This window comes from Hetaerina americana, unplaced genomic scaffold (assembly GCF_022747635.1).
Source record: "Hetaerina americana unplaced genomic scaffold, ioHetAmer1.1.p SCAF_13, whole genome shotgun sequence".
NCBI classification, from domain to species: Eukaryota; Metazoa; Arthropoda; class Insecta; order Odonata; family Calopterygidae; genus Hetaerina; species Hetaerina americana.
The window spans coordinates 10,782,510-10,803,701 of NW_027286403.1; the positions used below are offsets into that span (position 1 = coordinate 10,782,510).

General features: G+C 37.5%; 1 protein-coding gene across 2 annotated transcripts in view; it reads right to left on the minus strand.

Annotated features, from left to right (window-relative positions):
• LOC139686085 (follistatin-related protein 5-like) overlaps positions 1 to 21,192 on the minus strand; it is a 1,155,593-nt gene that overhangs the window by 49,884 nt on the left and 1,084,517 nt on the right. For both annotated transcript variants that reach the window (XM_071583246.1, XM_071583245.1), the window contains exon 4: positions 11,505 to 11,742. In XM_071583246.1, coding sequence (XP_071439347.1) covers positions 11,505 to 11,742 — 238 coding nt within the window. The remainder of the gene's footprint in view (positions 1 to 11,504; positions 11,743 to 21,192) is intronic.

Sequence of the window (21,192 nt, forward strand, 5' to 3'; positions counted from 1 at the left end):
CATCAATGGTCGTATTTGATGGAAAATAACGCGTAATATTCTTCTTACCTTAGCTTCTAGTCAAACGTGATATTCGAAGTATAAATAAATGGTTTTCATAAAAGCGCGAATAAAATATCAGTTTTAATAAAATGTTACGTTAAATGTTTCAAAAACTGATGGAGAAGATAAAAAAAAACAAGCACACGGTCATAAAAAATATAAATTAGATATCAACCAGCTGTGACGATATGACCTTCATCATTTCTCTACATACTTTTCTTCGCCGTAAGCTTTTCACCCTCCCTGTCATCTTCTCACGCAGTGTATTCTAAAAACCCTTCTCTTTCAAAAACCTTCTTTCTTTTCCTTACGAGTACGGGCTTAATGACTGCTCTCCTGCCCAAGAAGCCCTTGTTGTCTTCCCACACTTAGAGATTCTCCCCATTCACGCTTTTGTTTTGGATATTCTCTCCCACGTAACCGAGGCATTATACGTGCTGCTTTCCATATTCTCGTCCTTTTGAGACTGAATTTTGCTCCCCAAGTATGTGTATAACTGACGTATAAGTGGAATTTTTTGTTACAGTGGCAAGAAGAGTTTCACAAATATAATGTGCAATTGAATTATTTATGCTTGAATTCAAATTTAACCTTCGAAAAAAATCTTGCGCCAGCAATGTAGAGTCGAAGGAAATGTACCGTTAAACTGACGAGATAGGGAAACTTTTCCGTTCAACGTGGCAGAGCTAGCACCCGTCCCGATAAAATGACGATTGCAGAGAGGTGGAAAATACGTATGAGTGTATTTCATAATTTTAAAGGAGTACTTCTAATAAAGCTGAGAAACCTGGAAGAAATCTGCGGAGGAGACGGATAAGGAAAGAAGTAAGTAGTGCTACCAAAAACCGGAATCCTAAAACCCGAGGGAACAAATAAAAAAATGACCGCGTTTCGCCCATCCAGGTTTACAGGTATCTATCTACAAGTTCGCATGCCTCCACTCCAGCTGAGGTTTCCATTCCGGTTTTCTACTTGTCTCTCCTCCTCAAGTTAAGAGTTATTCTTCTACCTGCCCAAAATTTATTTCCCTATCAATATGCCAACAATTGTAAAGCAACGGCGAATCGGTAGACTAACTTAAGCGATAATAAATTTAACATTGGCTGCAAACAAAATGTTCAAAATCGGAAACTTCTATGGAAAGCACTTCTAAAAAACGGCGCCACATAGACGATATATGCATTTTAAAGACGTTCAACTCCATCTAGAATATCATCTTCCTCGAACATACGATATTCAATTATATGGAAAATTGGTAAATGAAGAGAGGGTTTTCAAATTGAGGTTGAACAAGGTGCAGAGAAATACGTACAAAATAACGCGTGACGCTACTGAATATAGGTGTCACCCGTTATCAGCCTGTGCGGCCAATCGCGATGAATTCATCGTAGCGAAGGTCGGCTGCAGCGGGGTGAATATCCTATTCTTATGTCACCATGCTGATAAAAGATCCTCCAGTCATTGTATCATGAATCATACCGCCGCTCTCAACCACCCTTTTAAGCCCTTTTCATCCTCTTTTCGAATGATTTGGCAGTTTTAGCCAAACTGCAACGTACCACCGTGGTATTAATCAAGGCTTTACGTGGTCTGATCACAAAGTTGTATGAATTATTGTTTATTCATATAATGAGAATTGTTTAAGGAAATAAATACTGTTCCCTTCAAAATACTCCCCTTATAAAAATAAATATTTTTTCTACCACCATTTCCTGCGGAAGATTCAAGGAAATGCCTCTTCTGAAATGATTTTTAGCTATCACCATTAGTGGCTGTTTTAAATCTCCTGACTCGTGTTCAACCTCCGTCCTTTCATCGGGAACTTGAGCATTAGTAATAGGAAAACGTCCCTAGAGACCAGATATTTTGAGTAAAGAGACTGGAGGCCAACCTACGCACTGATTTTCTTGGAAAGATCGCGAATGAGCAAGGCTGAATGAGCGCGTGTATTGTCGTGATGCAGCACCCACTCCCCATTTTTACAGATTTAATGTTTTTCCTCCTCACAGTCGCGTACAAATTTGATATAAGACACTGTCTTAGGCGTTACTTGGTGGAGATCTTTCATAGTAAATGAATAAAGACTAATTTTGCAATTTCCCCTGGACTTTCTATTTTCCACAATTATGGATTTCGTTGCAAGGCAACAATATTATATCACCTGGAAACATGGCCATGAAACATAAAAAGTCCAGTGGAAATTGCAAATTTAGTCTTCATCCATTTACTCGTGTAATTGTCTCAGAGATACAAGTAAACGAAAAAGATTAATTTTTTTACACATTAGAAGAAATTTTTGCAACCATTACCCTTTCAGACGAAGAAAACAGTGAGTATTACTTCGATATTTAATCTTATCTGACGAGATTTTTGGATCTGGGAGAGGTTTTTAACTTTGACTGTGGTGACCTAGTCCTCTTTTCCAGTCCTTGTATCATCCCCTGTGAAGAAGTCTTTTCAAACCTTTTGATTGTCAATTGCCATTTCAAGATTTTTCTTGACTAACTTCAAATCGATGTTTTTATTATTCATGTCATCAGCCACGGAGCAAACTTTGCAGCAACAGTTCCCATCGGCAGTTTTTAGTTACATATTCTGGGCATGAATCCAATGAAATTCTATGCTATATAAAATCGGCCATTTTCACTGATGGTGAAACGACGATTTGATCTCACAAGGGTGTCCACTTGGACGATACGTGCGTCGTCCGTCAAAGATTATGATTTTCCCGGACCAGGATTCTCCATCTTTTGTACGAAGATGGACGATCTTCATTGAGCCTCTCATATCACTCCTTCCACCTTGAACGACTCAAAATTCATCCTGAAAGGCTTACGTATCATTAAAAATATCGATGAATGATTTTTCTCAACTTCACAAAAACACGCAGCTCTCCCTTTTGATGTTGCTCTCAAATCCCTCGATCACCAAAAACCTTCGTCATTAAAACAGCCCTAGGTTTCCAATATAGAGGCTATAGAGAATCTGTAAGGTTGAGCATTGCTCGGAAGGTTGGAAATAAAAATGTACACCAACAAAAACATGCTTGAATCCTCAGCTGGTGAGAGGTTTAAGCTGTCCTGGAACGTTTCGATCAGACCTCGTGTATAGCTTCAGCACCCTCAATTTTTGCACGTACTTCCGCACTCACAATAAAGTGTTAGGTCATACTAGATAGAGAATAAATTTTCGGAAGTACTTGAATCAAAAAGCACGAGGGAATTCATACCTGTACCTTTTAAATAAATGACTCCGAAATTAACATTTTCTCAGCACGAGAACTACTTCACGTGGCACTCGACGCCGTATGGAAATATTGAGGATATGAGCAAAGAGTTCGGATTGGACCGATGCTCAAATAATCTCTCGAGGAAAGGAACATTGTGTGAGCATAAGGAAGGCACAAAAGTGGTTAACGTTAATTCGTCAAGCTTGTCGAAGACTAGAACTTGTATGAATACCTCGGCGTTCATCAAAGTTGAATGCAGGTGAAGGAGGCATGTAGACAATCTAAATTATGTAGACAATTGGAGTTAACTGCAGTTATTGACTACCGAGTAAGAACAAGGTTCTTGCCACAAAGGCGATCTGCAGAATCAGATACCGTTTCGAATTTTCTATTGCATGAAATAAAAAACCTAATATCTAAAAACCTGACGCATAGAAAATCATTTCTCTCTGATTATTATGCATCAACTACGTGAATTTGGAATATTACATGGCAAATTGTTTGCCAACGTCCTACCCTCGGTTGGTGGAGGGCTTGAAACTTCTGAGCAGCTATTCATTTAAATTTATTTTACTAATTATTTTTTGTGTCTCGATGAACTGTTAATACGAGAAAGAGAAAGGGACCAGCCGACACGAGACCATTGGTGTTGGCTCCCAAGACACATTTTGTATGTATCCTGAAGGTTGTAACTACTAAAAAGCCTCAATTACAAGTATTGCAAGCAAGTAAGCATACTTCGTTTTTAAAATCATTGAAAATGAAATAAAACTTGCTAGGGGTAGGGTTTAAGGTTCTACAATACGGAATTAACATAAAAAATTTGACGAACGTAAGCTATGATGAAATCACTAACTTTATCAAGTTATGGACCTTGGTGATGGATTGTAGCATAATTTGATATAACACCTTGTTTAATTCCATTATTTGAAGTGAGGTGATCCTAGTTATAATATTCATTTCCGTTAATGTGACTTATTGAAGGAAATATCACTGGAAATTTCAAGTGACATGAGCACAAACATTACATTAAATCAATTCGTTTTGTTTTGCATATTAATTAAGTTGACTATCTTCAGTACATTAAAAAACAAATTATTTCATGTTACAGTGTAATCGGACGTAATTTAGACCTACATCACTTTGCATATACCTGCTTATATTTTCTATTCAAGAGTTTTGCTGTTTGTTAAAATAGGGATAAAAAGTGAATGTGATAAAATTTAGTACTCGTATTTGTGAGTCTTCGATTATTAGTTTGGTTTTGAACGATTACCGTGGCATTTAGTTCCCTCAAGTGATAATTTATTATTCTCGATTTTCCTCCGCATAAGCAATCAGTAATGGGAAAGATAATGAATATAAAACATGGGCATGAAATCCAATTCGGTCTTGAAAAGTTCGTTCAGAGTAAATGAAAATATGTCTTAAATAATTGCTTCTTTCCGTTCGATATGTTGGATATTCCCCGTCGTAACAAACCAGAATATAGCTATCATTAAATCACTCTGAGTACATAGATATTGTGCAAAGTTTACATACACAATAAACCCAGTTGCGACCAAGTGCGCGGTGAATCATAAAACCCAGTGAAAGTCATATTTCACTCGCGTTCACGTTATATTGTATTCCCTCGAAAGAACCAAACTTTTAAGAGCAATGAGAGAGAGAGAGAGAGAAAGAATGAGATCGGAGCGCGTAAAAAGAGAATAACAGTTTACGATGTTGCAAACTTTTCCCACACGGTCCTGAAAGGGGTTTATTCAAGCACCTGATGCTATGCAACTAAGTGCATAACATTCCCCAACTCCATGCTTGTTAAGAGTGTAAGGGAAGCAGTTATAATTTCAGCGTGTAAGGAAAGGTTTTGATATCAATTTAACTGCGACTATTGATACATTTATCACAACGATTGTCGATTACTTAAGGCATGGATGTAATTTTTTTCAAATGTAATGAATAAAATATGAAAATGACAAGTTCAATTGCAGTAACTAGGAAATATAGTTATAATGTGCATTTTATTTATGCAAACCTCAGTCCTTTTTACAGTTTACAGAGCCACAAAGAGAGAAAAAAATCCTCTCGTCTCGCCCCTGCCAAGGTCCCAGTCACCAACACTCTTACGCATGCTGCCTAACAGCGTCGAAGTAGCATCCAGTGTAATTATCCTACCACTATGCACAATCCTACTTGCTCAAGAGGATGAGACTCGCGCAGAAAACGTTAAGAAAAGCATAACTCCACGAGAAGTACGTACGCTAGGGTAGAGCATTCCATTTCAGTCACTTCGGTTGCAAAACCATTCGGTTACATGATTATCTTTCGAGGCTTCAATACGAGGTGTCATCAGGACGCACATACGCAGAATGAGTTTGCATCCGACAGTTAGATCTAACCATGTGAATATTAGAAACAGGACAAGGGATAAACTAATCGATACGCGTAAAGGACACTCAACACGTATGTTTAAACTCTCCAGTGGTCTTTCAGGCCTTAAGAGATGTTGAGATCTCTCATAGATCACTTAATACCTTATGCACAGCAAGAACAAAATTGTAATTTCAAACATTCCTGCAGACTGGACTACTAACCTCTCTCCCTTTATTTTTTACTCTCTTTTGTGACAGCAGTCCTTTTCCATAACGGCCATTAAACAGTAATACACGTTAACACGGATTTTATCTTTCAAGTTAATTCAGTTGGAGAATTAAAATTAATTTGAGAGCCTTTACTATGGTTAAACTAGCACTTTGTCATAATGGTACGTTTGAAATGCAGAGGAAAATGTGAGCTTTATGACAGAGAGTCACTCCCAGTTGAAATAAAAAGGTGAATAGCTGATTAAAACCAAATCAGGTCTGATGCTGCTGCACCGCAGTGAAACGTAAGTAAAATTAAAGCTTATTGTATATGCGGAATCACAAAGTTTTATTTTGACGTTATTTATTTGCACGGTTTTTACGTAATTATATTTTCAATAACAACGTCACACTGCGTGCTCTAGCGGTAGAAACAGAAAAATATAATTATAAATAACTTACATTTATTCTCTCTCTCAATCCATCATTTAATTATTTATTTCTGAATTTAAGGCCGGCAATTTTTTTACTAATTTCTTTTAATGAATATTTCCCAATTACCCCGCAGCAAAAACTTAGCGTGCACATATGATTATCATGAGATTTTAAGGTGTTTAAATTTAAAATAGAACATATTTTCACAAATATATTGAGTCCCTAGATCATCTTTTATGTTGACCCACTTTCGGAATTGAGCAAGAAATTAATTGGAGTAAGATGGAAATGCCATGATTTATACGTATATTCGTTGTGTTGACACATTGTTTATATTTTCAAAAACTGACAAAATATATTCATTGTCTGTAACAGGTCTAATTTTCTTAAATCTTACCTCATTAGAGTTAAAATTATACCAGAGAGAAGCTATATAAAACAAAAATGACGGGGATATATAATGTTAAAGCCTAGAGGAAATTCAGGATAGATGATTATTCTTATTATTGACATCAATAACAATAACATTATAATTACCACTATTTCTATTATTATTTACAACAGCCTAGCGGTTAAGATAGGTTTTTGAAGGACCCAAACTTTAAGTATTTCTACACATCTGCGACAGGATGAATGTCGTTTCAAAGTAACGACATTCTATTTTACCTGGGAAAAACTGTGTTAAATTAATAGTCAAATAATTTAAAATGTCAGTAGTTGAGACAGAATTTTTAAAAAATGGAACATCCTTCAGTAAATCGTTTACTTACTTCCTACTTTTCTTATGACCTCAACTTCCGTATCATTAACTCTCCTTTCACAAAACGGGAATTATGTGTTACCTCAGATTATACGACCAACTTTAATTCACAAAATTAAATTATAAGCTGAAGAGACCTTCTAAAATCAATACTGTTCAAACGGTGATCAATTAGTAATTCTGTCCATCAAACCGTCCTACACATGGCAAAATATACATTACACAGTTTAGATGGATCAGAGGATCTTATGACCTCGATTTATTCAGAATAAGTTATTTATCAATTAGACTTGGCATTCAAAGATTCTAACGTGATAAAAAATAATTCAAGGGCATCTTTGAAAAGTATTATAGGAACACGGACGGAACTTAATTCATAAAAAACTCCAGCCTGCCATTGTTTTAAATGAGGGAGAGAATGACAATAGGTTGATTGGATTCCATATGTAATCGTATGCTACCCATTTTTATGCAGAGAGAGCTTTCAAGAGGGGACTGTAATTATGATTCTTTATACTAAAGTCGATACTTACCTCGCCGTGGGGAATTTTGTCCAATCTGTTAAACCTCGGTCTCCGTTAAGTATTCGCAAATTCTCCTGCTACTTAAGCCATGATGTCTTAAGGTACAGTTTCTTCTATGTCCTCAAACTGTAGGGTTGGTTGTTAGCATGTGTCACGTCTTTTAAGGGGTTCACTCTAGCTATCATGTTGATTCGTACCTGTGTTTTCCCTTCTAATAATTTGATTCGAGATCATCCTCTTTCCTATTGTATTTACGTTTTTCTTTCAACCAGATAAACTCACTATACTCAGAGTCAGGATTTATAATGACGTGCCTTAGCAACTTGCTTCATGTCTTTTATATTATTTCTCTCAACTGGTAATTTCCCTTGCTCTCTCCAAGACTTATTCACGGTTTACTTTAATAGACCTGGGTAGTTTAAAGATGCGGCGCCTGAACCTCTTATAAGCTCGCAAGTTTCTTAAATCATTTTCGAGGAGTTTTTAGCTTCCTGATTCGTAGTTCGCAACGCTCCTTACGTAGGATTAAATGTGACGTATCTCAGTATTTCTACCGATTTTTCTGCCTGCTTAACTCCTGCTTCTAATATGAGAAGATTCATTAGTCAGGCAAATATACGACGTCCTATTACAGTGAAATAAAATGTCTGGAACATGAAAGTGGTATCCTATAATGATTTTCGTATAATTATTATCCAAAATTAGGTGCAAAAATAGTTTCATCAATCCTCTAAACTCTCCATCCGAATTGAACATCCTTGTTTTTGCGTGGCTTTCAAAGCCCATTGCAGTTTGACCCATGCTCTGATTTCGACTCTGGAGAGAGAGCTCAAACTAGATAGTGGGAGATTCTCCAAAGAAGTCAAGTGTATACCAGAAAAGCTATTAAAAACTGAATTATGAAAATAGATCCATCCCCCTCTGAATGAAGTTCCCTCCATGGGGCCAAGCTCCGCTCCTCCATTGATGAAGGCAAGCCTGTTGTTTGATCCTACCTATGGGCCCACGAAATGAGCTCACCTCTATGGGAACTATTCCGAACCTGAACTCTCCCAAGCCATACTGTCGCTGTATGTAGATGTCGTCTGCCTTACACGTATCCATCAAAATTCCATCTCCTGCATACATTTACCGACCGTCATTGGCCAGATTATCTTCAGAGGGCTGTTAAAAGCTACAAGAGCTTGAGACCTTTAATTACTGAAAGGCATTAACATGGCGCGATAGATCGCAATATACTTGAAAGGGAATGTGGTATCATGTATTTAATTCAACGTCCTGGGATTCGACTTTCAAAGTCATCATCAGGTGCACACACGTACACAAAGGCGACTTTGCTTCATATAGAAGGCGGAAGCTGGGAGGTAGTGAGTGGTTGAAGGAAATTGAATGACTTTATCGTCGGGCATAGCCCAATGAATATTACCCCACTGCCTCTGTTGCGTGTTAGCCCGGGGTGGGAGATAGGGGGGGTGTTGAATGTAGGAGAACAAAATCACTCCGAAGGGATAGGGAGTGTGGGGCATAGGAGAACACAGCGGCATGAAGTAAGGTTTGAAAAGGGGGTGTATATCGGGATCCACAGGTCCGTAACTCACTCACCACATGGGGTATTGAGGGAAACGGCCAGGGATATAGAAAAATATCGGGTGTGATCGGATATATTTTACTTTATGAAATGTTTCCGCGGTGTAAGATCCAAGTATATTCGTTACATTACAAAGGCGTCTTGACGCGGCTAGGGGAGAGATGGTGAAAGGACCTTGTGTTCATGTTTAGTGTGGCGTCGGGTTGTTGAAGTACAGGCAAAAAAGAGTTGGTTGAGGAGGGATACATATTAATGGGAGGAGGATAATATAATTAGCTGTTTAAAATTTGTAGAAAACTCTTCCAAAAATTTCCACATATTCAAGATCATGTTCAATCCTGGTTCCTTCAGTCAAAAAGTTTTGCAAATTAATATTTCGGAAACATGTCACTTTTGCGGGCATTTTCTATAAGTTTGGCAAAAGGTTGTTATAGATACATACTCTTCCACATATTTCATATACATTCTTTCCTCTCCGAACATGAAGTCTGTAACATTTGATTCACTATGAAAGTCAATAGTGTGGCATATTTTAGCATCCAGATAACAATACATATAACTGAATAACACTCTGTGATTTTTTTCCACCATAATCAACAGTGGTGGACCAGAAAATAGATTATACGACTAGTTCTGACCGCATGTTTTCACACTAAATTCGTTTTTACCCAATTTCAATGAATCACTGTTTTACGTTATCGAATGCCTCTTGTATGTAAGACATATATAAGACCTCTGGTTATTGAGTCTTTAATGAGGAATTACGTGAAATACAACCATTTTTTGTGAAAATGTATACCTGTTGCAAAAGTGAAAAGCCTTCTGTATAAATTAAATTTATTAAAATTGTGATTCCCATGTCTAACCCCAATATAACCATTACATATTACATATGTGATACGTTATAATGGACATCGAATTCGAAGCCTTGGTTGTAAAACCTGTGGAAATACCGAGGGTTTACTGATAATAATGAATTGTTTCCATTGGCTCACTCCAGAAACCAATGCTTCCATGCACCACATCCAAATAAAGCACCGAAAGGCCAAAATTAAGCAAAAAGGGTGCCAAAATAGCAAACAAAAGAACTCACTGAGTACTACTAAATATGTTTAAGGGAAAATACATTTCGTTGTTCCAAAATATGTTTTTACATTAAGGGATAAATAAAATAATGTGCTTTTTAAAATGCATCCTACAAAGTAATATATATATATATATATATATATATATATATATATATATATATATATATATATATATATATATATATATATATATGGGATGTCAATAGCCGATGCTTAACAAATACATTTTAATTAAGAATTTATTTACTAATTTATCGTTTCTAATAATTTTCTTTTTTCGTTTACTATTTGAATTAATTTCTTAAAAGAATTAAATTGCGTAATACCTACTCATACACATATGTTTCAATTATTCAAGATCGTATGAAAGGAAAATGAGTCACGCTAGTCGAACTGACCAAAGGACCTGGGATCGAATCCTGGGCAAGTCCCTCTGGTCGCCCTCAGATTATGTGACTTTTCAGGAGCCGGATCTTCCTGGGGATCCATGGCCGGCAGAAGGCAAAAATTTGCCCCCCTACCCTGTTGTGTGAATTTCACACGCCGTCGGCCTCAGTACTGGGTGAACTCTATCATCACCTACCAAACCGACCTTCAGGTTGATTACTGGATTCATGGTTTTTTATTTAAGAAAAAGAAATGTTCTCTCATTTAACCTCGTAATAAAGCTTTACACCAAAATATACATTTATATCAGTTTTTCAATTCTTAAAAAGCTGAAACTTTTAAAGAATTAGAAATTATATGGATATTTGTTGCAGGATAAGTGTATTTAGGAATGGTCTTAAGACAAAACTTTCAACTATACTGCGATATTATGTCACTTACGATTCAATAGTTACGTGCAATAGGTATATTATGCAATACATGCGCAATATATTATATACCTACACTACAATTCAAATATGTAACTGAGAGAGTAGCAAAAGAAAAGTTTTGCAAAGCAATAACTTTCACGTTAGTTAATTGATGGAAAGATAAATATGCGTATTACAACCATTATGGTGGATTTTTCTGAGCAGAAAACTGAAAGGCATTAAGAAAAAACACAAAACAAATCAGTTCTACGAAGCAATTCCGTTCCCATTCAATGGGAATTTATGGCATCAACCATGGCATCGCGTATTAAGGCACCGTATACCTTTTCTATTGAAAGGGGACCGAAAGTCTAATACTGCAATCAGACGGCTCGAAGGGACTCACCACGCATCAGAGCGGGGCTGGGGAGTGCGGGGGATATTGGTCGCACTACTCACTCTGCTTGGCGAGGTATCCGCTGCTGTAGTCGCCAAACACTGAGCCCTTGTTGAGTTCGTCGTGCGGGATGCTGTCGGTCTGCTCCGTGGTCTCCGCGGCCCCCATTTCACCTCCGTCGTTGGCCGCCGGGTCCGCGGCCGATCGGGCGGAGGGTGACTTCTTCGCATCGAGGATTGGCGAGAGGTCGGCAGCCGTGGACGAAGTCGAGGCCAGCGAGTCTCGGTGGTGTCGGGACCTCTGTGAGGAGGGAGAAAGAGGATTCCTCTGGTTACAAAGGAAGAAACACACCTTGCGGAACGTGACGAGCGACACGTCTCCAAATATCCTTCAGGACCCATTCGAACAGAATTTCGACGGACAGAATGATTATGCAGGTCACAAAATCTTTGGCATAAATCTATGTAACAGCTTTGAGCTAGCACTCTATGGAGGAGTTAGAGACGAGGTCACCTGCTGGACTCATCGGTCATAAGATACTATTTGGTAGGAATGATACTGGTGCGAGAGTTTTGATTTATCAGTAACCACAACAGTAATGGCCTGGAAGGTTGGTTTCATTGGTACGGGGAGGCAAGTGCCTTCCCCAGGAAACCTGGACTTGTGGTTTCCCAGGAAACTCTAACAGCCGAAAAAGTTTAGCAGATTAGGTGAAACCAAGGATGTCCTTAGGCGTCACCTGGTTTTGAACCCGGATCTATTAAGTAGCAAACCCTACCCACTTTATTCTTTAAATAAAAATAAATCTATCATATAAGCGGTACATAATATTTTAGCGGGAACTTGGAAGTCCTGTAGGTAAAGCGCAGGGATAATAACCGGAGGGCCCGGGTTCTACTTTCTAAGGCGTCTCTGGGCATCCTCAACTTTACCCGAGCTTTGTGATTTTTCGGGTTCCAGGTGTTCCTGGGAAACCATAACCGGCAGAGGGAAAGGAACTAGCCCCTCCACCCTGCTAAAGTGTGAAATTCACAAACCGTTGGGCTTAGCATTGGATAAGCTCTACCCTCACCTATCAAATGACCTTTCGGGTTGATAGCTGTGGTGGTTACCGTTCTATGAAATGTCATCTTTGGGCCAGTTTATTTCCATTTTTTAAACGGTCATTGATCCTTTAATATTTTACTAAATATTTGATTTAAGTCGTCAACGCCTGCTAAGGTAGCTTTTGAGCCTCTCATTAATTCTAAAAAAATCTACGCACTACAATAACACATTCAATTTGCTACCTTCTTACATCTCTGGGCGCATCCCACCTACTCGTACTTGTAAATCCTTCGTAAGTGATTTTGAACAAGATTTCTCACCATAGGTAAATTTTTCTCATCACAGAATCCAAAAAAAAATTCTCTTTCATTTCGTTCCTCTTTCCATTATCCTGCTGCTGTATTAACTTAGCACCCTTATCCGGCAACCGTTTTCCAGTCTTCATGTATAAATAAGTCTTCTTATACTTTACATTTTGTGTTTCTTATAGGGTATCACGACACACTCTCAACCTTGCATTCTTGTAGTTTTTCCTTTGTATGCGACCGCACAGCACTTCAGTGTGTATAGGTTTCGTTACTACCAATTTCACCATATCTTTTTTCTTATAATGCATTTCAATCTCATTACAGCACTCTTCCACAGTGCCTTGTCCACACTAGTATTTTTTTTATTAGTTAGTTTGCGCGTGACTGATTACATAGTACATTGCTCCAAATGTCTAATCGTTCAGCCTATTCATTTCAAATTCACCAAATGCTTAATCACGTTATCCTCATCTCTATATCGAAATTCTCTCACCCTCCGCATCTTTGGAGTGACCAGGCGTTCCAAGCATCAATCATAAAGTTTTTGACACATTTGATTAATATACCCTCTCTCATTTAGTCCTCGCTTGGATATAGGAATTGCGGACCAGATTCCCTTTGGCATATTTTACTCCAGAGGGCTCCCTCGCGGATTATATTTGAATCAATTAAAAATGAAAAGAAACACTCGATGTACTGTAATAGTAATGTGGCAGCTTCCCAATATCTTCCACAACCCTGTATGGCAACTAATACAGTATTTTTACCACGCCTGAGATTTAATTCATGTTTCTCTAGTGATCACCGTGTTCCTTACCTTCATTCATATAAAGAACGGCTACTGCCCACATCTGAGATGGTGATTGGTGTCCTGTATTTCGACAGCGGCCAATCGCCATTTCAAAGAACAGTCGGAGACTTTTGAGGCCATATTACCCGAGGATAGATTCGAATACGTTCTCCTAGTACACTCCTATTTTATCCACGAATACTTATTAGTGGAGTGTACTCGCTTTTGTCGTGCTAACCTTAATATCTGGAGGTGGCATCTGCAACCTGCATATATTCGATCGCTTAAAACTCAGCCACGAATTAATTTATGAATAGAAGAACAAAAAGATCCGCATGTACTCTCGAATATCGAGATATGCATAACGGAGGGCTTCACGAAAGATTGAATCTATAGCAGAAATGTCCGGCATTTGAATAGTGCCTCAAAGGGAGGGCGAAAATTAGTTTACACGTTTTAAAAGGGATCGTAGCGACATTAATGTTTGCATAAAATATCTGATGGAAAATAATAAAAAAGAGTACCTCGTAAATAATAAAAAAGAGCTTTCCTTTGTACTTCGAAGAAGAATTTAGAAATAAATGTTAACCTATTGAGTTTTATTAAAGAAGCTCAGGAAAATATATAACTAATAATTTCCTTTCACAAAACTGCGAACAATATGTTATTTTATCATGCGGTTGTTACTTGGCACTCCAATTACAGGAAAATTTGGGTCTCATAACTTCTTCATTTGTGTCTACGTAGATTCATTCAATGCAACTAACTCATTAATTCAAAATATAATAAAAATAGAATTAAAAAGAAAGGCTATAAATGCCAAAATAGTAGGAGAGGTTAAACGTAACTTAATTTAAATAAAAAAAATTCCCATTTTATATTTAATTCATCTAATGGAATATAATTTGACTAAAATTAGCCGTAAGGAAAAACAATGAAAAACAGCAAATAATTGTATTAAAACTTACACTTAAAGCAACAACGTATTCTAATTTCAATTTCTTAGGACGAAGAATGATGGGAAATAAATATTTCAGAATTATAAAACTATGATTAATTCTTCTTATTTTAATTCGAGCACCTAAAACATTTATCTGCCACATGATGAACGTAAAAAAATATTTTTTATAATAATTAAGTTCAATTTTGTGAGGATTGCGAAAGTTAAATTTGAAACGCTACGATATTAAATTCAGTAAAATAGAGATACTATTTTATGCAAAGCTTTAAAATGCCATGGAACCATGAAAATAGGAAATTATTACAAGAATGATACTAATGATGATGGGCAAGCTGGATAATAAATATCAACCGAAATTCGACCTCGCAGCTCTGTTTTATTGCCAAAATAAATAATAAAAATTTTGGAGTAATTACATTGGATTTATGTCATGACAGGAAAAATAAAAGCCTAGATATATCATGGTGGGATTTTTTAAATTTTATATTGAGAATACGTCATGTGCTCGTTCAAAATATTTTTCCGACTTTAGATCTAAAAGAGGAACCAGGAACGGGATATCCCATGTGCTAACGGGTAAGATGGCGTTAATTTGGATATATTCATTTCTTAAATGATTTCCCCATTAATGGTCTAAAAATTGCCTCTGAAATTCGATCGCAGTAATTATTAAATGGAAATTCTTTCTGACAAAAAACTAAATTTGAAAGAAAAATACAGCGGTGAAGAGTAAAAAAATGGAAAAAACCTATCCAAGCGGACCAGAGGGTATCGAAAATCAATGCTTTCTTAATAAACTCTGAAGGACAAGGGAATTCATGATACTTTTCCTTTTTAATTTAATTTTTAATAGTTTATTTCGATATTTACTGTCAATAATTATGGCCTCTCACCATTAAAATGCCCAGATATGATTGAGATATCACTTGTGGCTAGCGAGACATTCCGAGCCGAAAATTCAATTCGGATCACAAGAGACCACGGAAAAGTCAATATTTTTTCACATCAATTCCTACGCCACTGTAAAAATTTTTGTTTTCAAAATGCGAGATATCTGCCAAAGAGACATTCAAAACTGTAACAGTATCCTTTCAATGTTTCAACACTCCATTGCCACTTGGAAGTGGAAGTTCTGCACCATAAATTAGTAGCGTGACACTTGCATTACTGCCACCAAAAATAAAAACGATAAGGATATTCAACTATTTACTATATTGAGTGTTATTCTTCCAGTAAACTGACATTTTTGCCATTAAATATATATTAATAACTGGTATATAACTAGTAACTCTTACAATTTTCAAACCTATATGGTAGTGTACATGACGAAGTACATTAAAGGTACTGACTCAAACATTGAAGGATGAGGTGTCTGTAGCAATAATAGCAACACTTATTTTGAGTTCCATCACTACATTTTTAATTGAAATAACATGAAGAAACTCGTTGCGCCCTAAACGACATAATAACCAGGCGGAAGACCCATTGTCTCTTGAATGTGTGGTTTTCACGAAGGCTGACCTTGCAAAGGTAAATTCCTCCTCCGTTCGAATAGGCATCTATCAAATAAACCCAATGCATCACGCTTCCGACAGCTGTATTTTGAAACCAGTGCGATGGAAAACAACTGCTATGGAATGGCATTATGGTATTCCGTAAATAGCGGAAATTAAATTAATTATTAATTTTTATTTAGTGGAGTACCCAGACATTTCATGAATGTTTGTGCTCACGTACTAAGCAATGACACGCCGATGTCAGAAAAGACCTAATGCTTATGGGTTTAAATTAGAGTTGGAATTCCAAACATTTAAGCATGGATCCACTTTATTAAACATCAAAACATTCATTAATCATAATTTTCATTAAAATTACTGCGGGATCAAAATAATTAAATCTCAGAGAGGACAATATAGAACGGAAACTGTCCAACTGATTGCCTGCCCACCTGCACTGTCTTCGAATTTTAGCGTCAATTTTATCACGTAATAAGAAAACTGGAATGTATTGGTTTTGAGACCTACACTGGCAGAAACGAACATATTTTGGTTAATTGAAATTCTCATTTATTCGCCGGGTGCAATACCTCGCTTATTCGGGATTCTTTCCCGTCACCAACTGAAAAGAAAGATTATGCGAAGGCTACGGGAAATTTTTAGGATAATCCATTCCAAATGAACAGTCCCTGTGCCACGCGGAGGCTCTTATTTGACGGGTGAGGTCAGATTGCAATGGCGGGGAGTTATCTGAGATGCCTGTGACTTCCCAGATGGAACTGGCACTCAGGAAACCACAGTCTGGGTTTTAGTGTCCCAGTGGGCGGTGCATAGCAACGCAAAGCGTCAGGAGAGTTCCAGCCGCCAAGCACAGCTGTTCGTCCAGCCATTAAGGCACGGGAGCACCACGCGGATGGGGGAGAGTTGAAATCGACGACGAGGTGACAAGTCCGTCGACTCGTTTCATGGGATCTCGGGGATAAACGGCGAGGGGTGGGGTGCGGAATGTTGAGGATATGGGGCAGGAGGAAGGGAGGGGGCACCGAGTGAGGCGCTGACGGAGGTCAGCAATGCATCATGAGGTTGGAGGGGAGCTAGGGTTTTGCTGAGCGGGGGAGCGTTGATGGTTTTCGTTATGGATGACCCAGAGATCTTGTCCAGGTTTGAAGGTCGTTCCGAGGTCGACGCAGATGAGAGTGGAGGAACGAAATGTTATTGGCCAAATTATCGTATCGGTAAAATGATAAGAGATAGTAATCTCCATCGTTCCAGACAGGGGTTCTGTTTTGTATTCTGTAGGAATTGTCAATTGTTCTGTACCCAATACTTCTGGCTATTGTCTTCATTAAGATGTCCGATACGGCATTCATCGAAAAAGACGCCTAACTCCATGAAGCGGATTTCTCAGTGGCTCTCAGAGCTTTTTGGATTCTGCTGCGAGACCTAAATCTCATTTGCCTAATAACTTCTCTTCCCCGTCCCGTGCATACGGAGTGAAATTTAAATAGGGTCAAAGGAATATTTTTAGCTTAATCTTTGCTTTAATAAGTGTATCTTGTCAAGTGCTGTACCGTAATGGGAAATGAAACTGGGAAATGGAAGGGTATGACTATAAAAACTAGATCCTGGGGAAACAATGGGACATTGATTTGATTCACGACACTGCTACATAAGAGAGGTAGGAAAAACTATTCGGTGATTTCACTTATAGGGCTATTCCAAAATCACGATAAACTCAAGACTGCAAGCAACAGTGTCATCAAGTCAGAGCACTGGAGCACACAATTTTCATCACAATTAAATAATTATCATCAACAAATTGAAAAATATATTCCGTTTTTCTGCAGATTTTTGCTATATTGTTTACTCTTAGAGCTCTTCAATGTTTTATCAAGTATTTATTCAATATTTTATCAACTTTATTTTTACTATCCGTTTAGTTATCACCTGAAATTTTGTGTTCCATTTTCCGCAATCTCTGTCTTCAGAATGCTGGACTTAGCCCTTCACCTTGTCAGGCATTCCTAAGTATTTCTTTTCTCCCCATTTACGAGTTACCAGACTTTTTCGTCACTTTGGCATCATTAGCCGTAGCTTGGTAGTAAAAATGCATTTTATATCGCCACATATATTCTCTTTTTCTTCCTAATTTCACTAAGGAAGAATAACATGCTTCAGTTTCTATCAGTCATATACTCAATTTTGTAACACACTTTAATCTTTTGTATGTGCATTCCTACGGTAAAATACTTTCATTTCCCATAAAGTTTGATGAAATAATTCATCTTTATTCTCCAGTGGTCCTACTTACCAGGTAAAAATGTTTTAACAATTTTTAAATCTGGTGGATAATTTTTTAATATCATTTTCGTGTTCTTATTTTCAACCCACGCTGATTATTTTTCGTATAATTTTCATAATGATAAATATTTATTTTCCATTTTTCCACTGATAACCGAGCCACTAATTCAATTTTTTAATATAAGAATGTTTTATGACTGGAAAATAATATAACATTTGATGCACTGAAACTGCACACTAAATTATCGTTGCGCTTTCATATTTTATCAGAGAGGTGTCAGATTTTTCCCAAAAGTCACAATAAAAAGTGTGCGAATAATTACTTCTCTGTGTTTGAGCAATATGAGTAATTATCTACATGCCAGTAGAAATTACAGAAAAATCTCTATCCGAGACAAAATGTAACAGTTTACAAAAATGATTTTAACGCGCTAGAGATAAATGTACAAATATAAAATTGTATCCATTTTACGGTGGTTTATCGCACCGACAGGCGTACGTTCCACAGATTGGTAGTAAAAGTGTACTTGAGAGTGGGTCTACGCTCAGCCTTAAAATTTCTATTCTTCCTCGGTAGAGATTGGTTTTATCATGACAAGTGCATAAGAAGAGAAAATAAATAATTTATAAAATACAAGTATCCAGCAGTATTATATAAACATGTAATTGTTATTCTACTAATTATTCAGTATGCTTTATATCTTCAAAGCTGAATGATAATGCCAAAAGAGCCGCGTAGTAATGTCATAAATTATTTTAACTGATTTTATCGTGGAATAAAGGTGGAACTACATTTTTAATACTCAAGAAACGACATCAGCGTATTCCTTGAGTAATTAATCCATCACCCCGTGATATATCCCTACCCATAAAATATCCTAGTTTACCCTATCTAGAAAATTAGTTACAATATCAACTCATTCAACAAATCATAGGAATATGTCACCAATTATTAAATATTCTCTTCTGTGACATTGATAAATTCGATTTCATCACGCAGGTTGTGCTGTGTAAATTAAGCATATGAATTTATTAAGAATATCATGGGATTTCTCCCAAATGATTACGGCAAATACTAAACGAATACCAAGAAACAGAATTTGTATTGATCACTGTTACCCGAAAAAATAATTTAAAATTTGAAAACGTAAATGTAAAGTAAAAGAACTTTAGACTTTGGCAATGGATTACAATAAAAATCTTATCATTTTAAGTCAGGGAAGATACCAAATAGACATGAAATGTGGTGGTCCAATGGCATGTTTGCCGAATGCATGTTGATAAATATGCGAGGGACCAAATAATCGGTGATGTAAGAGCAAAGTACTGCTTAATGTCTACGGAAAAACTGAAATATTAACCCAGACGTGGATAAACTAAAGAAAATATTCGATTCATCCCCATGACTTTTGCTGATTTTCGTATATTTAAAATTATATAAAAGAGTTTTTGCCTCTTCAAACCCAGAATCTCACGAGGTGACTGACTATTTTTTGCTACACAAAAACTTACATAATTTATGCTTTTCACTTTGTTTTTATGTTATAATGTTTCTGCGCAGGGAACCTCTCTGGTTAGTTTCTGCTGCACCATTTAGGAAAGATGTACACACGCAACGAGCAGTCAAACGTTTAACATTAAAAAATTCACTTATAAAAAAATAACTAAAAATCTCCCCGAGAGAAGTTATATTATTTTTCATACTCTCGCAGCGAAGCGGTAGAATCATAACGGAGGAAGCACTTGTGTTCCTCGACACATAAATATAAACCAACGCCATCGGATACGGAGCAGAATAGATGCATAGAAAGAACCCCACAAAAGTCCATTCTCCGGAAACCAAAGGACGTAGCAATGGGAAAAATAACGACCCCTGCCTTAACGAGACAAATTTTCATCCGGACGGATTTGGAAATACTCATTCCCTTTTACAGAACAATGACCTTTTCCACTCTGATGGGTTTTTTCATTCATTGAAAAGTCGAAAAAAAAGAATTACTTGATGACGCTGAATTTATGTCTTGGCGATATTTTCCCACGATTTTTTGACGGAAGGAAAAGAGAGGTCGAGCGAAGATCGGGATGAGGGTGGCAGAGGGGATCTGGGAGGGCGTATGAGATGGCGTCCGAAGCAGGGGGGAGGACTCTGAGAGGGGAAGGAGGGGTGCAGGGAGGGGGCGTGGTGGGAAGGGGTGTAAGAGGAAGGAAAAGGAGGTGAAGGACTCGTCACGTTCAGTGAGGAGGGTGAGGGGAGGCTTTGGCGGTTAGGTGGGACGGGAAGAGATCCCTACATCTACAGGTTACCTTGCGAGCTCCTGCAGGACATATAAAGCGACGGAGACAGAAAATGAGACTGTAGGGGGTGACGAGGATATAAATAGAAGAATGTAAAGAACGAGGAAAACAAGGAAGATTGCTCATATCACTTTAAAGCTGATTACCGGTTATCATGGCTCCATATCACATTCACCTGAATAAAATTAGAAAAAATACTGCACAACTAATACTTGTAGGTTGAAATACAAATATGTTCCTCGCACTAGGCAAAAATCATAATAACATCAAACCAGTTTATTAAGCACGTGTACGCGCGCACATTTTAAAATTAAAAAGCTACATTTGAAGGTTTTCTCAAGCCTATCCATCATTGCATGATTTGCAAGTATGCGTATAATGACAAGGTTTGAATAAAAAGTATCGGGAACAATTGTTTCCTGACGTGACACTACGTCGCAGCGCGCTAGCACCTGGCAGGTACGGTGCTCGGGAATCTGACCTTTAAACGCGCCAATTGCCTTTGGGCGTTCGTTCAGGCTAGATCGTGCTTTTAGTGAAACGCTGTCGAGT